General features: G+C 66.3%; 1 protein-coding gene across 1 annotated transcript; it reads right to left on the bottom strand.

The window, feature by feature from the left end:
• Positions 1-297: 297 nt before the first annotated feature.
• On the bottom strand, positions 298-16923 carry LAMC3 (laminin subunit gamma 3). The gene is made up of 28 exons (XM_062590960.1): positions 16530-16923; positions 12109-12413; positions 11877-12007; positions 11518-11684; positions 11065-11253; positions 10824-10941; positions 10647-10745; positions 10335-10471; positions 9168-9284; positions 8612-8816; positions 8228-8340; positions 7912-8130; positions 6299-6487; positions 5968-6213; positions 5595-5748; positions 5363-5505; positions 5092-5270; positions 4882-5011; positions 4531-4736; positions 4287-4363; positions 3869-4003; positions 3426-3570; positions 2934-3095; positions 2521-2623; positions 1926-2125; positions 1359-1505; positions 1060-1159; positions 298-548 (listed from the first exon to the last, which is right to left on the bottom strand). The coding sequence occupies exons 1-28, from the start codon at positions 16906-16908 to the stop codon at positions 298-300; spliced, it is 4746 nt and encodes a 1581-aa protein (XP_062446944.1). The 5' UTR covers positions 16909-16923.
• Positions 16924-17639: the final 716 nt, after the last annotated feature.

Genomic DNA, 17639 nt, shown 5'->3' with positions numbered 1-17639 from the left:
ACGGAAAAGCTGCATGGTCAGAGACCAGCTCTGTCTCCTGCACAGAAACGTCGGACCCTGGTAGCCGGTTGTCGCACCCACCCCGAGGAGCAGAGCCGGTTCATGCTGCAGAGCGCTAGGGAGCTGAGCCTGAACGTGTGCAGGTAAGGAAGTGGGCGCGATGCTGTGAGAAGAGCAGCGCAAAGAGCAGAGTGAGGGTCCGATGCTGGTGAATGCAGGGGGGCCTTTGCTCTGCTGTGCCCTGCACAGGGAGGTGCGGAGGCGATGGGGGCTGCTTGGGCAGCAGCGAGGGTGCTGTCACTGCCAGCTCGCGCAGCCCTCGGGCAGGCTCCGCAGAATGTCCTCCAGGTTCTGCTTGTCGGCCCGGATCTCGGCGAGGTCGCTCTCGAACGCCTGGATCTTCTCCTGCTGCCGCTCCGCCTCCCGCTGCAGGTGGCTGAGCCTCCCGGCCAGGGCGCCCGGCTCGGCCAGGCGCAGCTGCAGGCGCTCCAGCTGCTGACGGCTGGCGTTCAGCACAGCATCCACGTGCGTGGCCTGCTCCAGATTGCCTGGGCGAGGGGGAAGGACACTGATGAGAGAGAGGCACAGAGCCAGGCAGGAGAGGCTCTGGACATACTGCTAAAGTTCCGGCAGCCATGGGGAGGCTCCACACCGCAGTGATTGACATATCTGTTACAGGTGGATGATGGTTTCACTCCTTTGCAAAATTTCAGAGCAAGAGGAGTTGGAACAAATCCATCCAGCAACAAGGAGCAAACTCAGCCAGGTACCTCCCTTGGCTCCCAAAGGCCTGAGCCCTTAACCCAGTGCTGTTCCACCTGGAGATGCCAAGGGAGCTCAGGGTTTCTTCTCCAGCACACTGTTCAGCAAGCCCCAACCCCTTCTGTATGAGGGCTTTTCCTGAGCTGTGACCCCTCAGGAAGCTTTGCTAAGATCCGCAGTGATCTCCAGCTCAGCCTGGATGGCACCTACTCTGCACCAAGGAGCAGGAGAGCCTCAGGCCTCAGCAGCCTGGCAGCTCCCAGGGAACCTGGCACGAGCTCCCCACACACGCCTCACCTAGGCTGCGGAGCAGGTCGTTCAGGGTCTCGATGTCCGAGAGCAGCGAACCCCGGGCTTCCTGGAGACTTTTTGCCAACTGATTTGCCTCTGTCCTCACCTTCCAACACAGACACCCAAATTAGGCACCCTGGGGACCCTTGGCTGGGGAGAGGGGAGGGGATCCCAGGAACAGCCCAAGACACTTCCCATACAGTGGAGCCCAAAAGCCAGGTTTTTCCCTGTGCTTCAGGCAAAGCCCCTTCTTGGTTTTGGTTGGAAAAGGGAGGATGCAAGCTGCCCGAGGGGACCTAGCTCACCTGGTCTGCTTCCTCCAGGTTCCCCCTGAGCTTCTCAGCCACATGCTCCTGTCTGGAGAGCTCCTGCAAGGTCTCGTTGGTGTGCATGGTGAGCTTGCTGGCCTGCTTGCGGGTCTGCTTGCTCTCCCACAGCACAGCCTGTGCCCTCTGCAACGGGACGGACACAGGGAGAATCACTCAGGGACACCCAGCAGGACCGCAGTTGGCTGCCAGGCTAGGGCAGCAGACACGGAGAGGGCCCCGGTCACAGGCATCCTTCCTTGTCTGCGTGCGGCCCCACCTGGGCCTGCTACAAGCCTGGGATGGCAAACAGAGCTAGGAAGGTGTTTCAGGGGGCAGGAATGTTGTAGGGCAGAATCAGGGTGGGTTTGGTGAGACAGGGATATAGAAAGACCTTCAAGCATCCTTTGGGAAGACAAGGCTGGGCTGGGGGGCAGCACAAGCTGTGTTTGGGGAGCTCTGTAGCCCTGCCTGCAAGAAACTGGGCTCTGCTTCGAGGGCTGCCCAGCGCGGCTGTGCTTCGCAGCCCGGCATGGGCTCCCTGCAGCCCGCACCCCTCGCTCAGACCTTAGCGCTCTCGCCAGCAACTTGCTCGGCCTCCCTGGCCATCCTCCTGGCTGCGGTGGAGACCGACAAGGAGTTTCCCAGCATCTTTTCTGCCCGTTTAGTCTTCCTCTGGGCCTCCACCATCGTCCTGTCCCGCACAAGTACCATCTTTCTGCTCAGGGCAGCCTGGCCCTTCTGATGCCTCAGCTCCTTCCTCGTGCCTATGGGGACAAACCGGCGATCACCACCATGGGCCTTTCTCCCTTGGGGTGCCCAGAGCTACCTCGATCTCTGGGAGCAGAGAGAGAGGTAGGAAACTGTCGCTCAGCCTTGCTGGGTGTTTGTGGGTGGGTGACAGCTCAGGTGACAGCCCTTCCTCTCCTTGAGGACGTGGGGTGCATCAGCTCCCTGTGTACAGGCACCTGCTGTGACCTGACTGCCTTGGAAAATGTTTTAATCTCAGCTCAATTCTTGGCCATCTCCACCCTCTGCCTCCGGGCGCTGCGTGGAGCCGGGGGCTGGCTGGAGATGCCAAAGCAGCATCAGCACGAACCCCTTCTGGAAGATGGCAAGAGCTGAGCTGTAGCTGGGAAACGCTCTGGATAGTGGCTTTTACCTTCCAAGTTGGCCAGGAGGGACTCTGCGTCGGAGAGCACAGCTTTGCCATGTGAGACCGCCGAGGTGGCCAGGGTGTGGGCAGAGGCAGCCCTGTCCCGCAGCTGTGGAAAGGAGAGCAGGGATGAGGCCAGGGAGAGGGTGAAGAGCTGCGTCCAGCTGTGAAACGTGAGGCCCAGCTGGTTCCCGTTCGGCAGCTGAACTCCTTGGGAGATCCGTCAGCACGAGGAGGAGACATCTCCCCAAATGGCTCCTGCTCCCCTGGCTGCAGGCACGGCCCTTTCGGCTGCTGGAGCCGCGGGGCTGGGGCTCCCCGTCTCCCTGAGCCCGGTGTCCCCCAGTCCCATGGTCCTGTACCGCCCGAGGGTCCCCCGCGAGCGAGCAGCAATTCTCCGCAGCCGCCCCAGGCCTCACCTGCCCGAAGCTGCGAGTCCTCTGCAGCTCCCGGCGCGGCTCAGCCGCCAGCGCGTGGGAAGCCTCGGCAGCCCGCCGGGCCGCCGGCTCCCCGGCCTTCGCCGCCTGCTCCAGCGCCGCCAGGTCCTGCACCAGGGCCCCAGCCCGGGCCAGCAGCTCCTGCTGCAGGGTCAGAGATGCAAAAGGCTCCCTTAGGGCGTCTGCAGCCCTGGGAGGGAACGTGGCCCCAGGGGCAAAGCACGGGGGGATGCAAGTCCTCGCTGATACAGCAGGGAAGGAAGAGTCTCCTTAGCCAGTGTGCGGGACACCGGGACAAACCTCCTGTCCTTGGCCACCCCAAGGACAACCCTGCCAAACTGCCCTCCAGCCCCAAGGGTCCTACAGGGCCAGGGTGCTTTGTGGGGTGAGGCCAGGGGCTGTGCAGAGCAAGGCCCCCCGCTCAGGGCTGGTGGGTGCTGAGCTGAACACCATGGAGAGCTGAACGCTGCTCACCTGCCCTGGAGCAGTCATCGGCAGCAGCTTCTTGGCCATGTCCACGTTTGCCTGGTGGACAGCCGTGAAAGCTCTCTCGGCCTCTGCTGCCACCTCCAGCATGCCAGCGCCCAGCTCCTCCTGTGCCCGCTGGATTTCCTTGTACCTGCACGGACAGGACATCACATTCACCTGGGGTCTTGCAGTGCCCAAGGAGATGATGGTGTGGGACTTGGCCCTGGGCACAGACGTAGGGGAAAACTGCTGGGGAAGAAGAGCTTGAGACACCCCCGGCGTGGAGCAGCATGGCTCTCTGCCTCGCAGCACTGCAATGTAATGAGTTTTGCAGGACTCAGCCAAGCCCCTACTGGGCAGCCAACCCTGCTGAGCCAGCGCGAGCTGTTTCTGGGACAGGGCTCCCGGCACCCTGCCGGCCCCACTGGCTGCCACTGCCAGCCCCTCACCTGGCCTCCAGCTCCTGCTGCGTCTCCAGCATCGTGCTCTCCTCCAGCAGGCTCTGCAGGAGCGCGTAGCTGGTGTTGGAGACTCGCAGTGCTCTCCTGACCACGGACTCCACCTGCACCGCAGCATCCCCGTGGCTGCAGGGACCAGGGCACCAAGACAGAGAGGTTATTAGGAGCAGCATCTTGGAAGGGAGAAGTAATTCAGGATCCTGCCAGCAGCCTCCGCTCTGCCCCGTGCGTGCCGAGATCAGACAGGGCGAGGCTCGTGCAGAGCACGCAACGGATCAGGAAAGCCCTACGGGCTCGCACGTCCCCGTCCATCACTGCGAGCGGCAGGCCGGGAAGGGACGGAGGGTCCCAGCACGGCGGCTGTGCCGCCCGACAGGGCCCGCGGCGCGGCCCACGCCTGCTGGCGTACCTCTCGGCCAGCGCTCGGGCCTCCAGCGCCGGGCGGCTCCAGTTGGTGGGCTGCCGCGGGACTTCACGCGGGACCTCCTTTAAACGCGAGGGGCAGCAGTGAGGGCTGGCAGGGGCCCCCGAGGCCCCGGCCGCGTGATCCCGGTGAGCTGAACAAGCACCAGCTGGTGCCGACGACATCCCACCCCGCGGCTCCAGCACGTCCCCCCACCCCGGGAGCCCTCCCGGCCACCGGGAGCCCGCACCGTGGTAGCCAGGGTGTCCGCAGCCCGCAGGAGGTCCCGCTGCGCCGACCGCAGCGCGGCCCCGATCTCCAGCAGCAGCGCGCAGGCCTTGCCGGGGCCGCGGCCGGAGCAGCCGGCGGCCGCGCCGGCGCTGCCCAGGCGGCTCCGCGCGGCGCTCAGCGAGCCGGCCAGCCGCCCCGCCTGCTCCGCCAGCGCGGCCCCGGCACCTGCGGGCAGAGCACAAGCAGAGGCTCGATCCCCGCGGGAGGGGAAAACGGTCCCTCTCGGAGCAGGGGGAAGCTCGGGAGGGGACTCGGCGCCCGGCGGATGCTCGGTTCCCACGCGGCGCCCCGCGGCAGGGCATCCCGCTACCTCGCGGGAGGTGACGGCCGGACAGCCCGTCGCCCCGGGGCGCGTCTCCCAGCGCCGGGCACGGGCCGTCGCAGCCCGGTTTTTGCAGCCGCTCCTCCGCGTCCTGCAGCGCGGCTTCCAGCCGCTCGGCCTGCGGGCGAGACGCGGCGCGCCGGTGAGGCCCGGGGCGCTGCGCCCCGCGCGCCCGCCTCCGCGGCGCCGGCAGCCCACCTGGTCCCTCAGCAGCCCGTAGCAGGCAGGGCACTCGCGGCAGCCGGAGCTCGGCGGGTCGGGAAAGGAGTTGGCCTCGCACTGGTCGCACTTGCGGCCCACGAAGCCCGGGCGGCAGACGCAGGTGCCGTTCTCGTGGCACCGCGGCGTGACCGAGCCCAGCGGGGAGCAGTTGCAGGCTGCGGTGGGAAGGGGTGGTCAGGGCGAGGGGCCGGCGCACGCCGCGGCTGCCAGCCCCGCCGCGGGCGCCGAGCCGCCGGCCCCCCCGTACCTCGGCAGCCCCCGGCGGAGAGGCCGAAGAAGCCGTGCTGGCATCGGTCGCAGCGCGTCCCCTCGACGCCGGGCTGGCAGGAGCACTGCCCCGTGAGCGCGTGGCACCGGCTGTCCCGCGACCCCGCCGGGTGGCACTGGCAGCTGGCAGAGGGCGGTGAGCAGAGACCCCCAGCTGGGGACACAGACCCCCCCACGCTGCCGAGATGGCCTGGTGTCCCCCGGTCCCGTACCTCTTGCACCCCACGGCGGGCTGCAGGCCGTGGTAGCCCGGCTGGCAGCGCCCGCAGTCCCTGCCCGCCACGTGCGGGAGGCAGCGGCACTGGCCCGTGGCGGCGTCGCAGCCGTCCCGGCCCGCGGCTGAGCCCTCGGCGTTGCACTCGCACGCTGCGAGGAGACGAAACACGGGTTACGTCCCCGCCGGGGCCGCGGGAGGGGGATGCTGGGGTCCCTCCCGTCGGACAGGGCTGTATCCAGGGGAAGGAGGACGGCAGCGGGAAGAGAGGGCGACAGGCTATCCCTGAGCGCGCCCAGGACCGCCGTGCCGCGGGCGGACGGGCGCTCAGCCCCCCGACCCAGCGGGGCACAGCCCGGGGCTGCACGTACGCGTGCACTTCCCAGCGGGACCGGGAGCCAGCGCGTCCCCGTAGAAGCCCTGCCGACACGTCTCGCAGCGCTCGCCCGTCGTGTTGTGCAGGCACCGCAGGCACCGGCCGGACTCGGGGTCGCAGTTCCCCACGGCGTTGGGATCCACGTTCCCGTGGCACTGGCAGGGGACGCAGGGACGCGCGGGGCCCCTCTGCCCCAGCGGGTCCCCGAAGAACCCGTCGTCACACAGCTCGCACCGTTTCCCTGCGGAAGGCGGAAACGCGGGGAGGATCCGGCGGTGCCGGGGCTGCCGGCGGCCCCGTCGCCCGCCCGCCCGTCCCCTCCTCACCTCTCTGCCCCGGCGGGCAGCCAGTACAGACCACCTCGCCGCTGCTGGGCACCTGCGTGCAGGGCGAGCGGCCGGGGCACGGGCACGGCTTGCAGTCGTCCGAGCGCCCTGCAAAGGGGTTGCCGTAAAAGCCGGGGCTGCAGCGCTCACAGGAGGGACCTTCGGTGTGGTGCAAGCATCGGCAGTGCCCTGCAAGCAGGAGAACGGCGTAGAGGGGCTGCAAAAGCCTGGCCTCGAATAACAGCAGCAGGGCTGCGGGAGAGCTGAGCTCGGTGCGGGGCTCGAACCGGGGCGAGGAAGGCCGTGCGCCTCCCGCCAAGGGATTGGGCTGGGATTGCAGGTTCCCCATCGAGATTTTTCCCTTTTTGCCCAGCGCTTGCTCAGGCGAGGAGGTTTTGCCCAGGACACCCGGGCGCCAGCAGCAGCAGCGTCGTGCTCCCAGGCGGAGCGGGGCCGGCGCGACGCTGCAGCCTGCGCTAATTGACAACATATTTCTCTGCGACGAGCCGCTGTCTCCCGCTGCACGCAGACTGTGTCGCAGAAAACACAAGCAGCCGGGCTGCAACCCGGCGGGGGGCAAACGTCTCCTTGCAATCCGAGCCGGTGAGTCACGGCCTTGAGAAATCAGCTGCAGGGAGGAGGAGGAGGAGGAGGAGGAAGGATGCCTCAAGCCCACCTCCCTCCAGCAAGGACCACCCTCCTCCAGGCAGCTGCTTTGCTGGAGGATTGGGAGGATTTTTCCCTATGATTTGTGGGGTCGGTTCCTCCCCAGAGGGCTGTAGGGTTGCGTGGGAGGCAATGGGCATTTTTCCAGGCATTTTGCCATTTACCCCACACGTGGGCGGAGCCGGATGATGGAAAAAGAAAGGAAAAACGGGTGGCAGAAAAGGGTGGAAAAATAAATGAAAGGAAGCATGCGAGCTGCCTGGGCCTGGCAGAGCCAGGCAGGGAGATCAAAGGCCTGGACCCGTCCCTGGCGACGCCAGCCCCGGCTCCGCGAGACGAGGGGGCGACCTTGCAGGCCTGTTTCCCTTGGCCGGTTGAGAAAAATGCCTCTTCCAGCCCTCCCCAGCCCGGCCGCGTGCTCTCGGCGCCGAGGGGAGCCTGCCAGCGAGGGCCTCGGCGGCCGGGGGCTCTGCCTGGGTCCCGAGCGCATCATCTCGTTTCCCAGCTCTTCTCGGCTCTAATCCGAGTCACCGCTTCCGTAGGGATGGATGAGCGGATGGATGGGGACCGAGAGAGCGTCTCGCGAGTGTCGTCCCAGCTGCACAGCTCCGGGCTGCGCTGGCCCGGGGCTCGGCTGCTCCGTGCCCCCCTCCGGAGACCAGCACCCTTTCCTCTGCTCTCCGTTACGCTCGCCAAGCTCAGTGAAAGAGCCGCGGCATTGCAAATCAGCGCTGCCGCTGCAGTCGGCCTGGTCCTTCCTGTCTTTGCAGTTATGGATTCGGTCTCTATAAATAGCCAGGCAACGAAATCCAAAGGTTTTGGGGTCCCGTAACCTCACGGAGCGTCCCCAGCACCCCCCGGAAACACGCGAGCGTGCTGATCCGTTACCCGTTTGCACGAGGATTTGGCGACCGGAGGGGCCCGGAGGGCAGCGGCCGGGGACGCACCTGCGAGGGGGTCGCAGCTGCCGTGCCGGTTGCAGGCGCAGGGCACGCAGGCGACGAGCGGCCCGCCGAAGGCCACCTCCCGCTTGAAGCCGGGCGCGCAGGACTCGCAGAACTGGCCGGCGTAGCCCCGGGGACAGACGCACTCCTCCACCCAGGCGGCCGACGAGGCCGGGCCGGGGCGTGCGGACGCGAGCTGCACCTCGCTCAGGGACAGCCTGCCTGCGAGAGGACAGGGCGACGCCGGGGACGGTCCTCCTTGGGGCCACCGCGCGGTGCCACCCCCCCCGGCACGGCGAATGCGTGCAAGGTCACCTACCTCGCAGGGGGCTGCGGCTCACGCGGAGCCGGAGGGCGGTCAGGTTGGAAAGCAGGCGCTGGAAGCTGAAGGCTGACAGCGAAGGCTCTGCACCCTCCTCTGCCTCGTGCAGCCTGTTGGAGAAGCAGCCGGGAGAGAAGGAAGGGCCTGGCTGGTGGCCACCCGCCGCTGGCCGTGCCCGCGGGACAGCTCGGCTCCCAGGGCCAGCGCTGGGCCCCGCTACGGCGGGGACGTGGTCAGTTCTCGGCAGGGGCACGGAGCAGGGCTGAACCCCCGGCACGGGACAGGACAGGACGCGGTCCCCGTTTCCCCAGCCCCAAGCAGGATCAGAGATGGCAGACCCAAGCCTGCCCCAGGAGAGAGCCCGAGGGGCTGCGGCGGTACCTGAAGGCGATGGCCTGCTTCCTCCCGTCAGGCTGGCTCTCGTTGCCGGCTGCGGAGGAGCTGGCCCACATCGCGACGCCCATGCCGTCGCCCTCCAGCACCAGCTGCACCCGCGGCAGGGGTGCTCCGGTCCCGTTGCCCTCCACTGCCAGCAGCAGGGAGAGGAGCTGCCCATAGCTGAAACGCTGGTTCTGCAGAAACTTCTCTGTGATGGAAAAGAAGAGGAAAACCCATAGGACCCGGACAGGCCAACGTCCTGTTCCCATCACGATCAACAGGAGGCAAAGCTGATTTGTCCTCGGTCACTCTCCTGGAGCAGGGCCAGCGCCGAACCGACCTCCCGAGGCCCCATCCCCCTGCTCAACCCACCACCACGGCCTCTCGCCGCAGCTGCGGAGATGCATCCAGCTCCGCTCTGGAGCACGTTTCCTGCATCCGCGTGCATCAGTTCAGCGGTGCACAGTCATGCAAAGGACCGTGCCGGAGGGATCCCTGTGGCAGAGCAGGAGCCCGGTTACTGCACAGGGGCTTAGCAATACTCCTGCACGCATGATACCTGGTGCAAGAAAATCCACCGGCTCCTCTCCGTCCCACTCAGTGAAGATTTCGCCGTTAGCCCAATGCAAAGGGATTTCGATGCCATCCGGCGTCGCAGCCGCCCAGCCCTCCAGCCCTGAGACAAGTGCAGGGAAGGGGAAGCACTCGGTCACCCAACAAGCCATGGCAGCAACAGGGTTTTGCTTTTCGTGGCTCCATCTCGCCTCATGAGATTCTCCAACGTTTAGTAAGGTGCAAGCACTTTCCTGTAGCCAGGGCCTTTGTAATGCTGCGCTCTGAACAGGCTCTGGGGCCCCACACGCTGGATAGCAGCACTAGCCGTCCCTCTGCTCCCATTTGTTTGTTTTCTTGGATTTGGAGAAAATTAGTATCTTTAAACTTTTGCTTCCCTGCCCATTCTGTGGTTCAAAAGTTGGAGAGCGGAGGAAGCCCAGACACAGACGGGGTATAATTGCATTAAGTTGGTTTCCTTTGGAAATAAGTTAAACTCTCCCCCACTCCCAACAGTTATTTATTGCATCCAGCCCCGGGCGCCTGGAGGACGCACTGGGAATGCTCTCCAGGACGCGAGTGGGCTGCACTCAGCGGGATCCCTTATCTAATCATCCCCAGTCTGGACCACTGACCCTTTCCTGCAGCACGGGAAGTTTCGGGCTGCTCCAACGCAGCCTGCAGGTTTTGGGAGCACTTTGGGGGACTTGATTTATGAGCAAATGCGTGCACTGTAACGCGCGCCGCACAGCCTAGCGGGGAGCTGAGCTCGCTGCGCATCCCGCACTGCCCGGAGGCGCTGAGCCTTTGGAACCCCAAATTGGCCGGAGCCCCGGCTCCGTTTCAGGGCTGTGCAACGCAATTAGCAGCGCGTTTCAAACGCCATCAGGAGACACTTTCACCGGACGTGTTCACCTTCCCCCCAACCCCGTCCGCTCGCTGGGTGCTGACGCCCTCGTCAGGGTGTGGGCAAGGCGGGGGGCGAGGCACCGGAGGCGGCACCGAGCCTGGGGAAAGGGCAAAGCTCCCCCCCCCCCCAGGCTCCGTCCTCGCGGGTTTTTCTCTTTCCAGCCCGTTTTTCCGCAGCGCCCCACCAGGCCCCCCAGACCGGGCTGCTCGGCCCCCGCCTTCCCGAACCGCTGCAGCGCCTCGGTCCTCGGCCGGTTCCCGGTACCTCGCTGGAAGGCGGCGCGGACGCGGGTCGCCTCGTAGCCGGCCGCCGCCGTGCACGCCGCGGAGTGGCCGTAGCAGAAGCAGACGGTGCAGCCGGCGGGGTTGTGGGGCTGCAGGTTGAACGAGCCCGGCCGGCACCTGCGACGGGGTGGGGTGGGGAGAAACACGGAGCGTGGCACGGGGCGAGGGCAGAGCCTCCGTCCCAGCCGGCGAGGGGCAACGCCGGGCCGGAGCAGGAGGAAGGCGGCTCCGAAGGCGTCGCGGGCACGGCGGTGCCGGGCGGGCGAGGGCCCGCGGGCCCCGCGCCGCTCACCTCTCGCACGCGGAGCCCTCCACCCGCTCCTTGCAGGCGCAGCGCCCCGTGTCCGGGTCGCAGGTGCCCACGCTGCCCGCCGGGTTGCAAGCGCAGGGTCTGCACGGGTGAAGGGGGTGAGACGGAGGCGCGAGGAGGGGAGCCCCGGGGCCGCCCCGCCGCCGGGCGCCTCCTCACCGGCAGCCGCCCTGGCCGAGGCTGTGGAAGCCGTCCTCGCAGCGCTCGCACTTCCAGCCCGTCACGTTGGCTTTGCAGGCGCAGGCCCCCGAGCTGTCGCACTGGAGCCGCACGGAGCCTGCGCGGAGACCCCCCCGCCCCGTCCCGAGCCGTCAGCAGGAGACGGGGCGGCCCCGGGGGGGGGGGGGGACACCGCTCGCAGCGGCCCCGCGCACGCCCTGGCCCCGGCGGCCCCGCGCACCCGCGGCGTGGCAGTGGCAGGGCTGGCAGGCGGCTCGCTCGTCCCAGCGGTAGTGGTTGGGCCGGCAGCGCTCGCAGCGGGGCCCGGCGGTGTTGTCGCGGCAGCGCAGGCAGTGGCCGCCGTGCCCGGTGCTGCGGTACAGCTCCCCGTCGTAGACGCACTCGTCCGAGCGGCCGCTGCAGTTGCAAGCTGGGGAGGAGGAGAAGGGGACTGCGGCGCGCCGCCGGCCGGGGCCCGCTGCGGGAGCACGGCGCTCGCCCGGCCGCTCACGCCGCCTCCTCGGGCAGCGAGCTCGGGGCGCCGCCGGGGCTCCGAGGGGCGACGGCGCGTGCGGGGCGCCTGCCGGTGCAAACCCTCCCTCGCTGGCCAGAAACCCTTGCAAAACGGGGCGAGAAGTTTTTTTTTTTCCCGCCCCCCTGGCTGGAAGGGCGCGCGGCGCGGGGCGCTACTCACGGAGGCACTCGTTGGCGGAGGCGGCGGTGGCGCGAGCCCACGGGCGGTCCTGGTAGAAGGGCCGGCAGCGCTCGCAGTCGGCTCCGGCCGTGTTGTGCTCGCAGGCGCAGGCCAGGCGCCCGGCCGCGTCGGCAGCGCAGCGGCTCGCGTGCCCGTTGCACTTGCACCTGCAGCGTGCGGGGGCAGCGGGTAGCCCGCGGCCGCCCGTCTCTCCCCCCCGCCGGCGATGCTCCCTCGCCCCTTCGCGGGCTCCAGCCCTGCCCCGCACCGCCAGCTCTGCTCGGCGACGTGCGGGCACGCGAAGCGAGCGGGACGGAGCCGGAGGCGGACGCTGCGCCCGCCCCGCGCCGGCCCCTCACCTGCCGCCGACCGAGAAGTCCGAGATGGCGTAGTAGTAGGACTGCAGCACCTTGGGGTCCTTGAAGATATCGTCCCCGAACGTGTTGAGCCGGTTCAAGGAGATGAGCAGGTCGGTGACGGTCACCCACTCCTGCGGGGCACGCGGGGAAGGCTCAGGCCACCCGCTCCCCATCTCCGCCGCGTCCCCCGGGCACGTCCCACGCCCTCCCCTTCGGCCGCGCGCGGCGGCACCTGCAGAGCCGGGCTCCCGTCGAAGTTGTAGGCGCTGGGGCGGCCCTCCAGGGTGGAGAAGGCCACGTTGCCGCCGCTCAGCGGGGAGATGTCGCTGAATTCGTCGGTGCAGAAGGCCACCCGCTCGTCCTCCCCCGGCCCCACGTGCTGCCGCCGCCTCTCGCCGTAGGTCTGCTCGCAGGACGCGCTGTAGTACTGGTAGGGCAGCCAGGGCCCGTCGGCGCGGCTGCGCTTGTAGATGGCGAAGCTCTCCGGGCGGCTGGTGTGAAACTTCAGCCGCACGTAGGTGATCTCGTAGGCTTTGCCTGGGGCGCAGGGGGGGCCCCCGTGAGCCGCTCCCACCGCCCGCCCGACGTGGGCCGCAAGCGGGGCCAGGGCCCGGGAGCGGGGTGACGTCCGTGTCGGACCCCGGGCGGGATGCGCTGGGAAGAGTCGGGCCCGCGCCGCCAACCCGCAGCCCCGGGGCAGCGGGGCAACAGGGCGGCAGACGCCCCGGGGCACCAGCCGCCCTCCCCTCCCCTCCCCTCCCCTCGAGGCCGGGTCCCGCGCGGGGGGACCGGGCATCGCCGCCGCCTTTGCCGGCCCAAAGTCACAGAGAGGACGTCTGTCCCCGGGGCTGCCAGCCCAGCGCCGAAATTGCTTTAAAGAATTTGGGGGGTCCCAAAGCAAACCTCAGAAGTGCTTGATCGTCAGAGATGAAGGACGGGCTCAAAGACCCGGTTGCTCCATAACGGCACCGCTCCCGACAGCACAAAACAATTAGCTGCAAGGTTTTGGCTTTATTTGAAGAGCTAATGAGCTGGGAATGTTTGAGGGGTTATTCCGGGACTAGGAAAACAAGCTGTAATTGGGCCCATATGAATAATGTCACACAGGCAGCGCGACTTTGCTGCGGGGGAGCCCAGCGGAGCGGCGCTACCGGGAGGCTGGGAAAGCGGCTGCCTCCGACCGGCGGGAGAGCCCGGAGGAGCCGGCGCGGGGGAGACCCGCTCGTACCTGCCCGGAGCCGGGGCATCGGGCCGGGGCGGCGAGCGCGCGCACGCACCTCCGAGCCGTCCCCGCCGCGCTCCCACCCCGGACCTGCCTCCCTCCAGGACCTCCCCATGCGGGTGCCGCTTGGGGCATCCTCAACTTCAAACCCTCTCGGTCCGAAACGCGCAGGTCGCTGCGCCATGCGATGGCTCCCAGAAGGGTTATTCGAGCTTGTCAGGTTTTGCTCCGCTGTTACCTGCCCTCCACCCCGTGCCGAGGGACCCCCGCGCCCGGCGGCGCCTGTTCCCAGACGCTCGGCCCCGGGGGGACGCCTGCCAAAACAGGGAGGTCAGAGCAGTCACCTCGCGCAGCGATTTCCTCTGGGAGAGGAACCGCGGCAGAGCTGCATCAATAAACAAGCGCTGCCCAAAGCGGCCTGCAGCAGCCTCGCGGCGAGGGGAGGGGGAGCGGGAGGATGCGGGGGGCTCGAGCTGGGTGTCTTCAACTTGGAGGCCAAAACTCTACACTACAGTGGAGAAGACTAAGTTGATGCCTCCTTTTTCTGGATGGTCACTTTAATTGGCCAAATTCTGTTCAGTTCCTCCAAAGAAGGGAGGATCTATGAATAGCACCCATGGCTGCAGCTGGGTTGTCCCCACTTTACTGCTCAGGGAGATCCAACGGATCCAAAATGCATGCATACGGCAAGGAGCCATGGTCAGAAAGGGCAACAGTGGGCACCAGAACTCCTGGGTCCCTCTCTCCATCCTGCTGTTTTTCCCAACTACATATACAGTCACCTCCCACAGAGGTAAAACTACAGCTCATAAAACACTGAGGTCTCCAGATGGAGAAGTCTGGAGAGGAGCAAGGGTTGTGCTACTTTATCATGTCACCTGTGCATGGCGGGCAGCCTCCAGCCCCATCAAACTGAGTCTGTGCAGGGCTCAGCCCTGGAAGCCCATCGCAGGCTCGAATCCCTCAGGATCCCTCACAGCTGTGAAGGTCCTACCTAATCTAGACACATTTAAATCGGATGCCAGGGGTTATCTGAGGAGCTTCCTGCACCATCTATGCCATGTGCATCTGCAAGCCCACCAATATTTTGGGTTCCTTCCAGGGCCGTGCTGTTGTCTTGCCACGAATGCGATAGCTGTGGTTGTTAGGGGACTATCGATCCGATGCAAGTCCAGTGCACTACATCGGCATGGCTGAAACCTCTCGGAGAGGAGAGACTTAAAGGAGGATAATCTAATTAAAGCCAATCAACAGCATGTAGGTAAACACGGGTCTTGTCCAACTCATTCGATATCTTATTTAATAAGATCCCCAGGTAAGACATCTGACTCAGGACTGAGTACGAGAAACAGGCTGACAGGAGCCACGCTATGTGCGTTAAAAAGCCCAATTACTGACTCAAGCTGGTGGCACAAATGCAAGTGAGGCTTTTGTCCTTTGCCCTTCTGTTTGTTTTGTTTTGTCCTGGGCTGCGTCGCTGGAGAGGGGCTCCACGGGGGCCGCACTGCAGCACCCGACCACTGGGGCTTTCCCCAGTTAACTGGGTGAAAGTGCTAAGACCGTGATAAAAAAAATCTGCAACTGGGACAAGAATGGGGAACAGCAGCTGAGGGAAAAGTCAGACAGCAACATGCTGAGCACAGAGACGGCACTTTTTAGCGTGCCAAGAAACATTAGGAGTCTAGGAAGAAGAGCGCTGGTACGTTTGCAGAGGAACACTCGGCTCGGGAAGGGACACGGGGTTCGGGGTTGGTAACCCCCGAGGGGCTGCACGTAAGCTCAGTGCAACGCTATGGCCTTGGATGTGTTCGCAAGGCGCTGACTCAAGCAGGGAGGTCCCGGGAGCTGCACAAAATCCTGCTAAACTCCACTAGACATCTCTGAGCAGGGTCTGACTGGGCACCGCCAGCCCGTGGAAGAGCCTGAGAAGAGGCACAAGAAAGGCAGAGATGGAAAACAAGCCCTGAAGCAAGAGACTCCGGGAGCTCGGCAGCTGACCTGGCCGGGACTAACAGCTTCCAGCAGCTTCCCAGCAGAAGGGAAGAAAATTCAGGCTAGAAGTTGCCTGCAGCCATGGTGGGGCCCAGCGCCCGGGGGGACGGGCAGCAGCTTGCAGTAGCAACGCAGATTGCAGTCAGAGCATCTGCACTCCGGTTCAAGCACGAACGAATTTAGGGAGATCCAAGGGCCTGCGCTGGATGGGAGACGGGACGGTCCCCTCCAGCGCGGCTCGCGGGAGGTGTCGGAGCGGGGAATGGGGGCCGGCGGGCTCCTCCGGTGCTGCCGCTCCGCCCCGGCGGGGAGCCCAGCCTCGGCTGCTCGGGGACGCGGACCAGATGTCCGCCTGCTCGCAGGGGGCTGGGAAAGGGCCGACCTCCCGCGCGAGCCGGCGGCTCCCGCGTCCCCTCCGCCGGCCGCCCCGGGGCGACGCGGCCCGCCCGCTGGGGCCCCCCGGCACGGCTCCGGAGGGGGCCCGGGGGTGCTAGCGGTTGGATGCTCTGCTTGTTTGGCTCTGTCCACAGCCCCTCTGCTACCCCCGCCTTCGGCACACGGATGGCAGCATACAGCAGAAAATGAAGCTATTGAAGAGCTGGCTAATTGCCAGGATAGTTTAGATGGCAAGAAGGCATTAAAATTCCTTTTTTAAAAAATGCCAGATGTGATCCCATGAGCTTTAACTACCCTACAAATGGATGATTTGTGTAATATTAAAAATACAGAGGGTCACATCTCAACTGGAGAAGCCTGCCAGCGCTGCCGTGGCGTTTGCAGAGCTCTGCCTCCCGTAAGCTGCACGCTACAGCCTCAGCAACGCACGGGCACGAAACAGCGCCGGCGGCAAAGCGGAGGGACGTGCCGAGGCTTTGCACCCCCAGCGCTCGGCCCTAGCACACAAGGCTCTCCCTGCGGGTGACCACCACGATGGAGACTGCGAACAGCAGGAAACACCCCACCGTTACCACGACCCCCCAGCGCAGCTGGGTGGGAAGCAGCACGGGGCGGCACGGCTGCTGGGCAGACGTGGCCACTACGGAGCAGAAGAGCCTCGCTGGCCCGTAGGTACTTTCAGGGTCGCATTTGCACCCTCGCCCACCCTGTCGCTGTAGGAGACCTGGCCTCGATCCCAGGATTCGTCCCCACTGCCAGCCACGGGCCGGCGGGACGGAGCTCCTTCCTGTGACCTATCCGCCGTGCTTAGTGAGGGACATCTCCCTCCTTGCACCCCCCAAAAGCCCTGGGAGAGGGATGGGGGGGCCCGCCTTAACCCAAACTCTACACCAGGAGTTACAGGGTGCAGGAGCATCCCTGGTGAGAGCATCCAGCACCCCGGTCCACGTAGCCGTGCATCCCAGGGCTCGAGCGCATCCCCCTCCTCCCTCGCCCACCCGACTGGGGGCTGCAGCGCTCACGGGGGCCCCGGCTGCACTCACCCAGGTGCAAGGTGATGTTGACAGAGTTGGGGTACTGGATGCCGAAGGCCATGGACTGGCTCTGCCACCAAGTGCTGTCCTCCTGGCTGTGGAAGTCGGTGAGCAGGGAGGCGTTGTGGTGGAGCCGGGGGTCGCCGGCGTCGCAGCGGTGGCACAGCTTGGTGGCATCGCGGGCGCCCATCTGCAGGCAGTAGTCCTCGGGCGGCGAGCCGCACGTGTTGGTGGCCAGGGCGGCCCGGCCGAACGCCGCGTTCTCGAAGGCGGGTGTGCAGCGGCGGGCCCGGCCCCGGGCGTCGCGGCACGCCGCCGAGCCCCCCGCTCCGGCGCCCAGCCCCAGCGCCAGCAGGGCCAGCGCGCAGAGCCCGGGCGGCCGCACCATGCCGGGGCTCGCCGCGCCGCGCACTGAGCCTCCTCCGGACGGCCCGGCGGCACCGAGGGGACGGGAGGGGACGCGACGGTCCCCCCCACCGCCGGCCCGGCACCTCCTCTCGCTCCGAGGTCCATCTTGTGGAAGCTGCTGGAAATGTCCAAAAAGCATCGTTTGCAAACCCGGGCTGCGCAGTTTGAGCCCGCTGCAAGCCTGGAACCCCTCCCCAGCCCCGAGACCACCTCAGCCCCCACACCACGGGGCTGGGCAGGCTGGGGACCCCCCAGCAGGACACGTCCAAGCCCTATGGCTTTAGGGATGGGGGAAGTGGGGCCTTGGGCAGCGCCTGCAGAGCCAAGCACTGCAATTTCTCAACCCTGGGAACAAGCCGCGGCGATTCCCACCCAACACCTGGGCTTTTCCTTGAAGCAGTGGGGCTCACCAGCTGACCCCCGGTGCCAAAATCAGGTGGGGAGGCTTTGAACCAGAGCCACCACAACCTATGCAGCCTCTTCTCCCTCCTGTGCTGACCAACAGGGACCCCTCCCAGCTCCCCAATTTGCACCAACCCAGCCAGGCTGTGGGTCTGCAACCCCCCAAAACACCTCCACACCAGGACAGGAGGATAACGCGCTCCGGAAGAACTAATACAGACCCCAAAACTGCCAGCAGCCTGGCGGCAGCGGTCAGAGCAGAGGCACCAAAGCCAGCGCTGCACGTGCACAGCCCGGGGATGCAGGGAT

This window comes from Rhea pennata, chromosome 18 (genome assembly GCF_028389875.1).
Source record: "Rhea pennata isolate bPtePen1 chromosome 18, bPtePen1.pri, whole genome shotgun sequence".
Lineage (NCBI taxonomy): Eukaryota > Metazoa > Chordata > Aves > Rheiformes > Rheidae > Rhea > Rhea pennata.
This window is presented reverse-complemented; position numbering and strand designations above follow the sequence as displayed.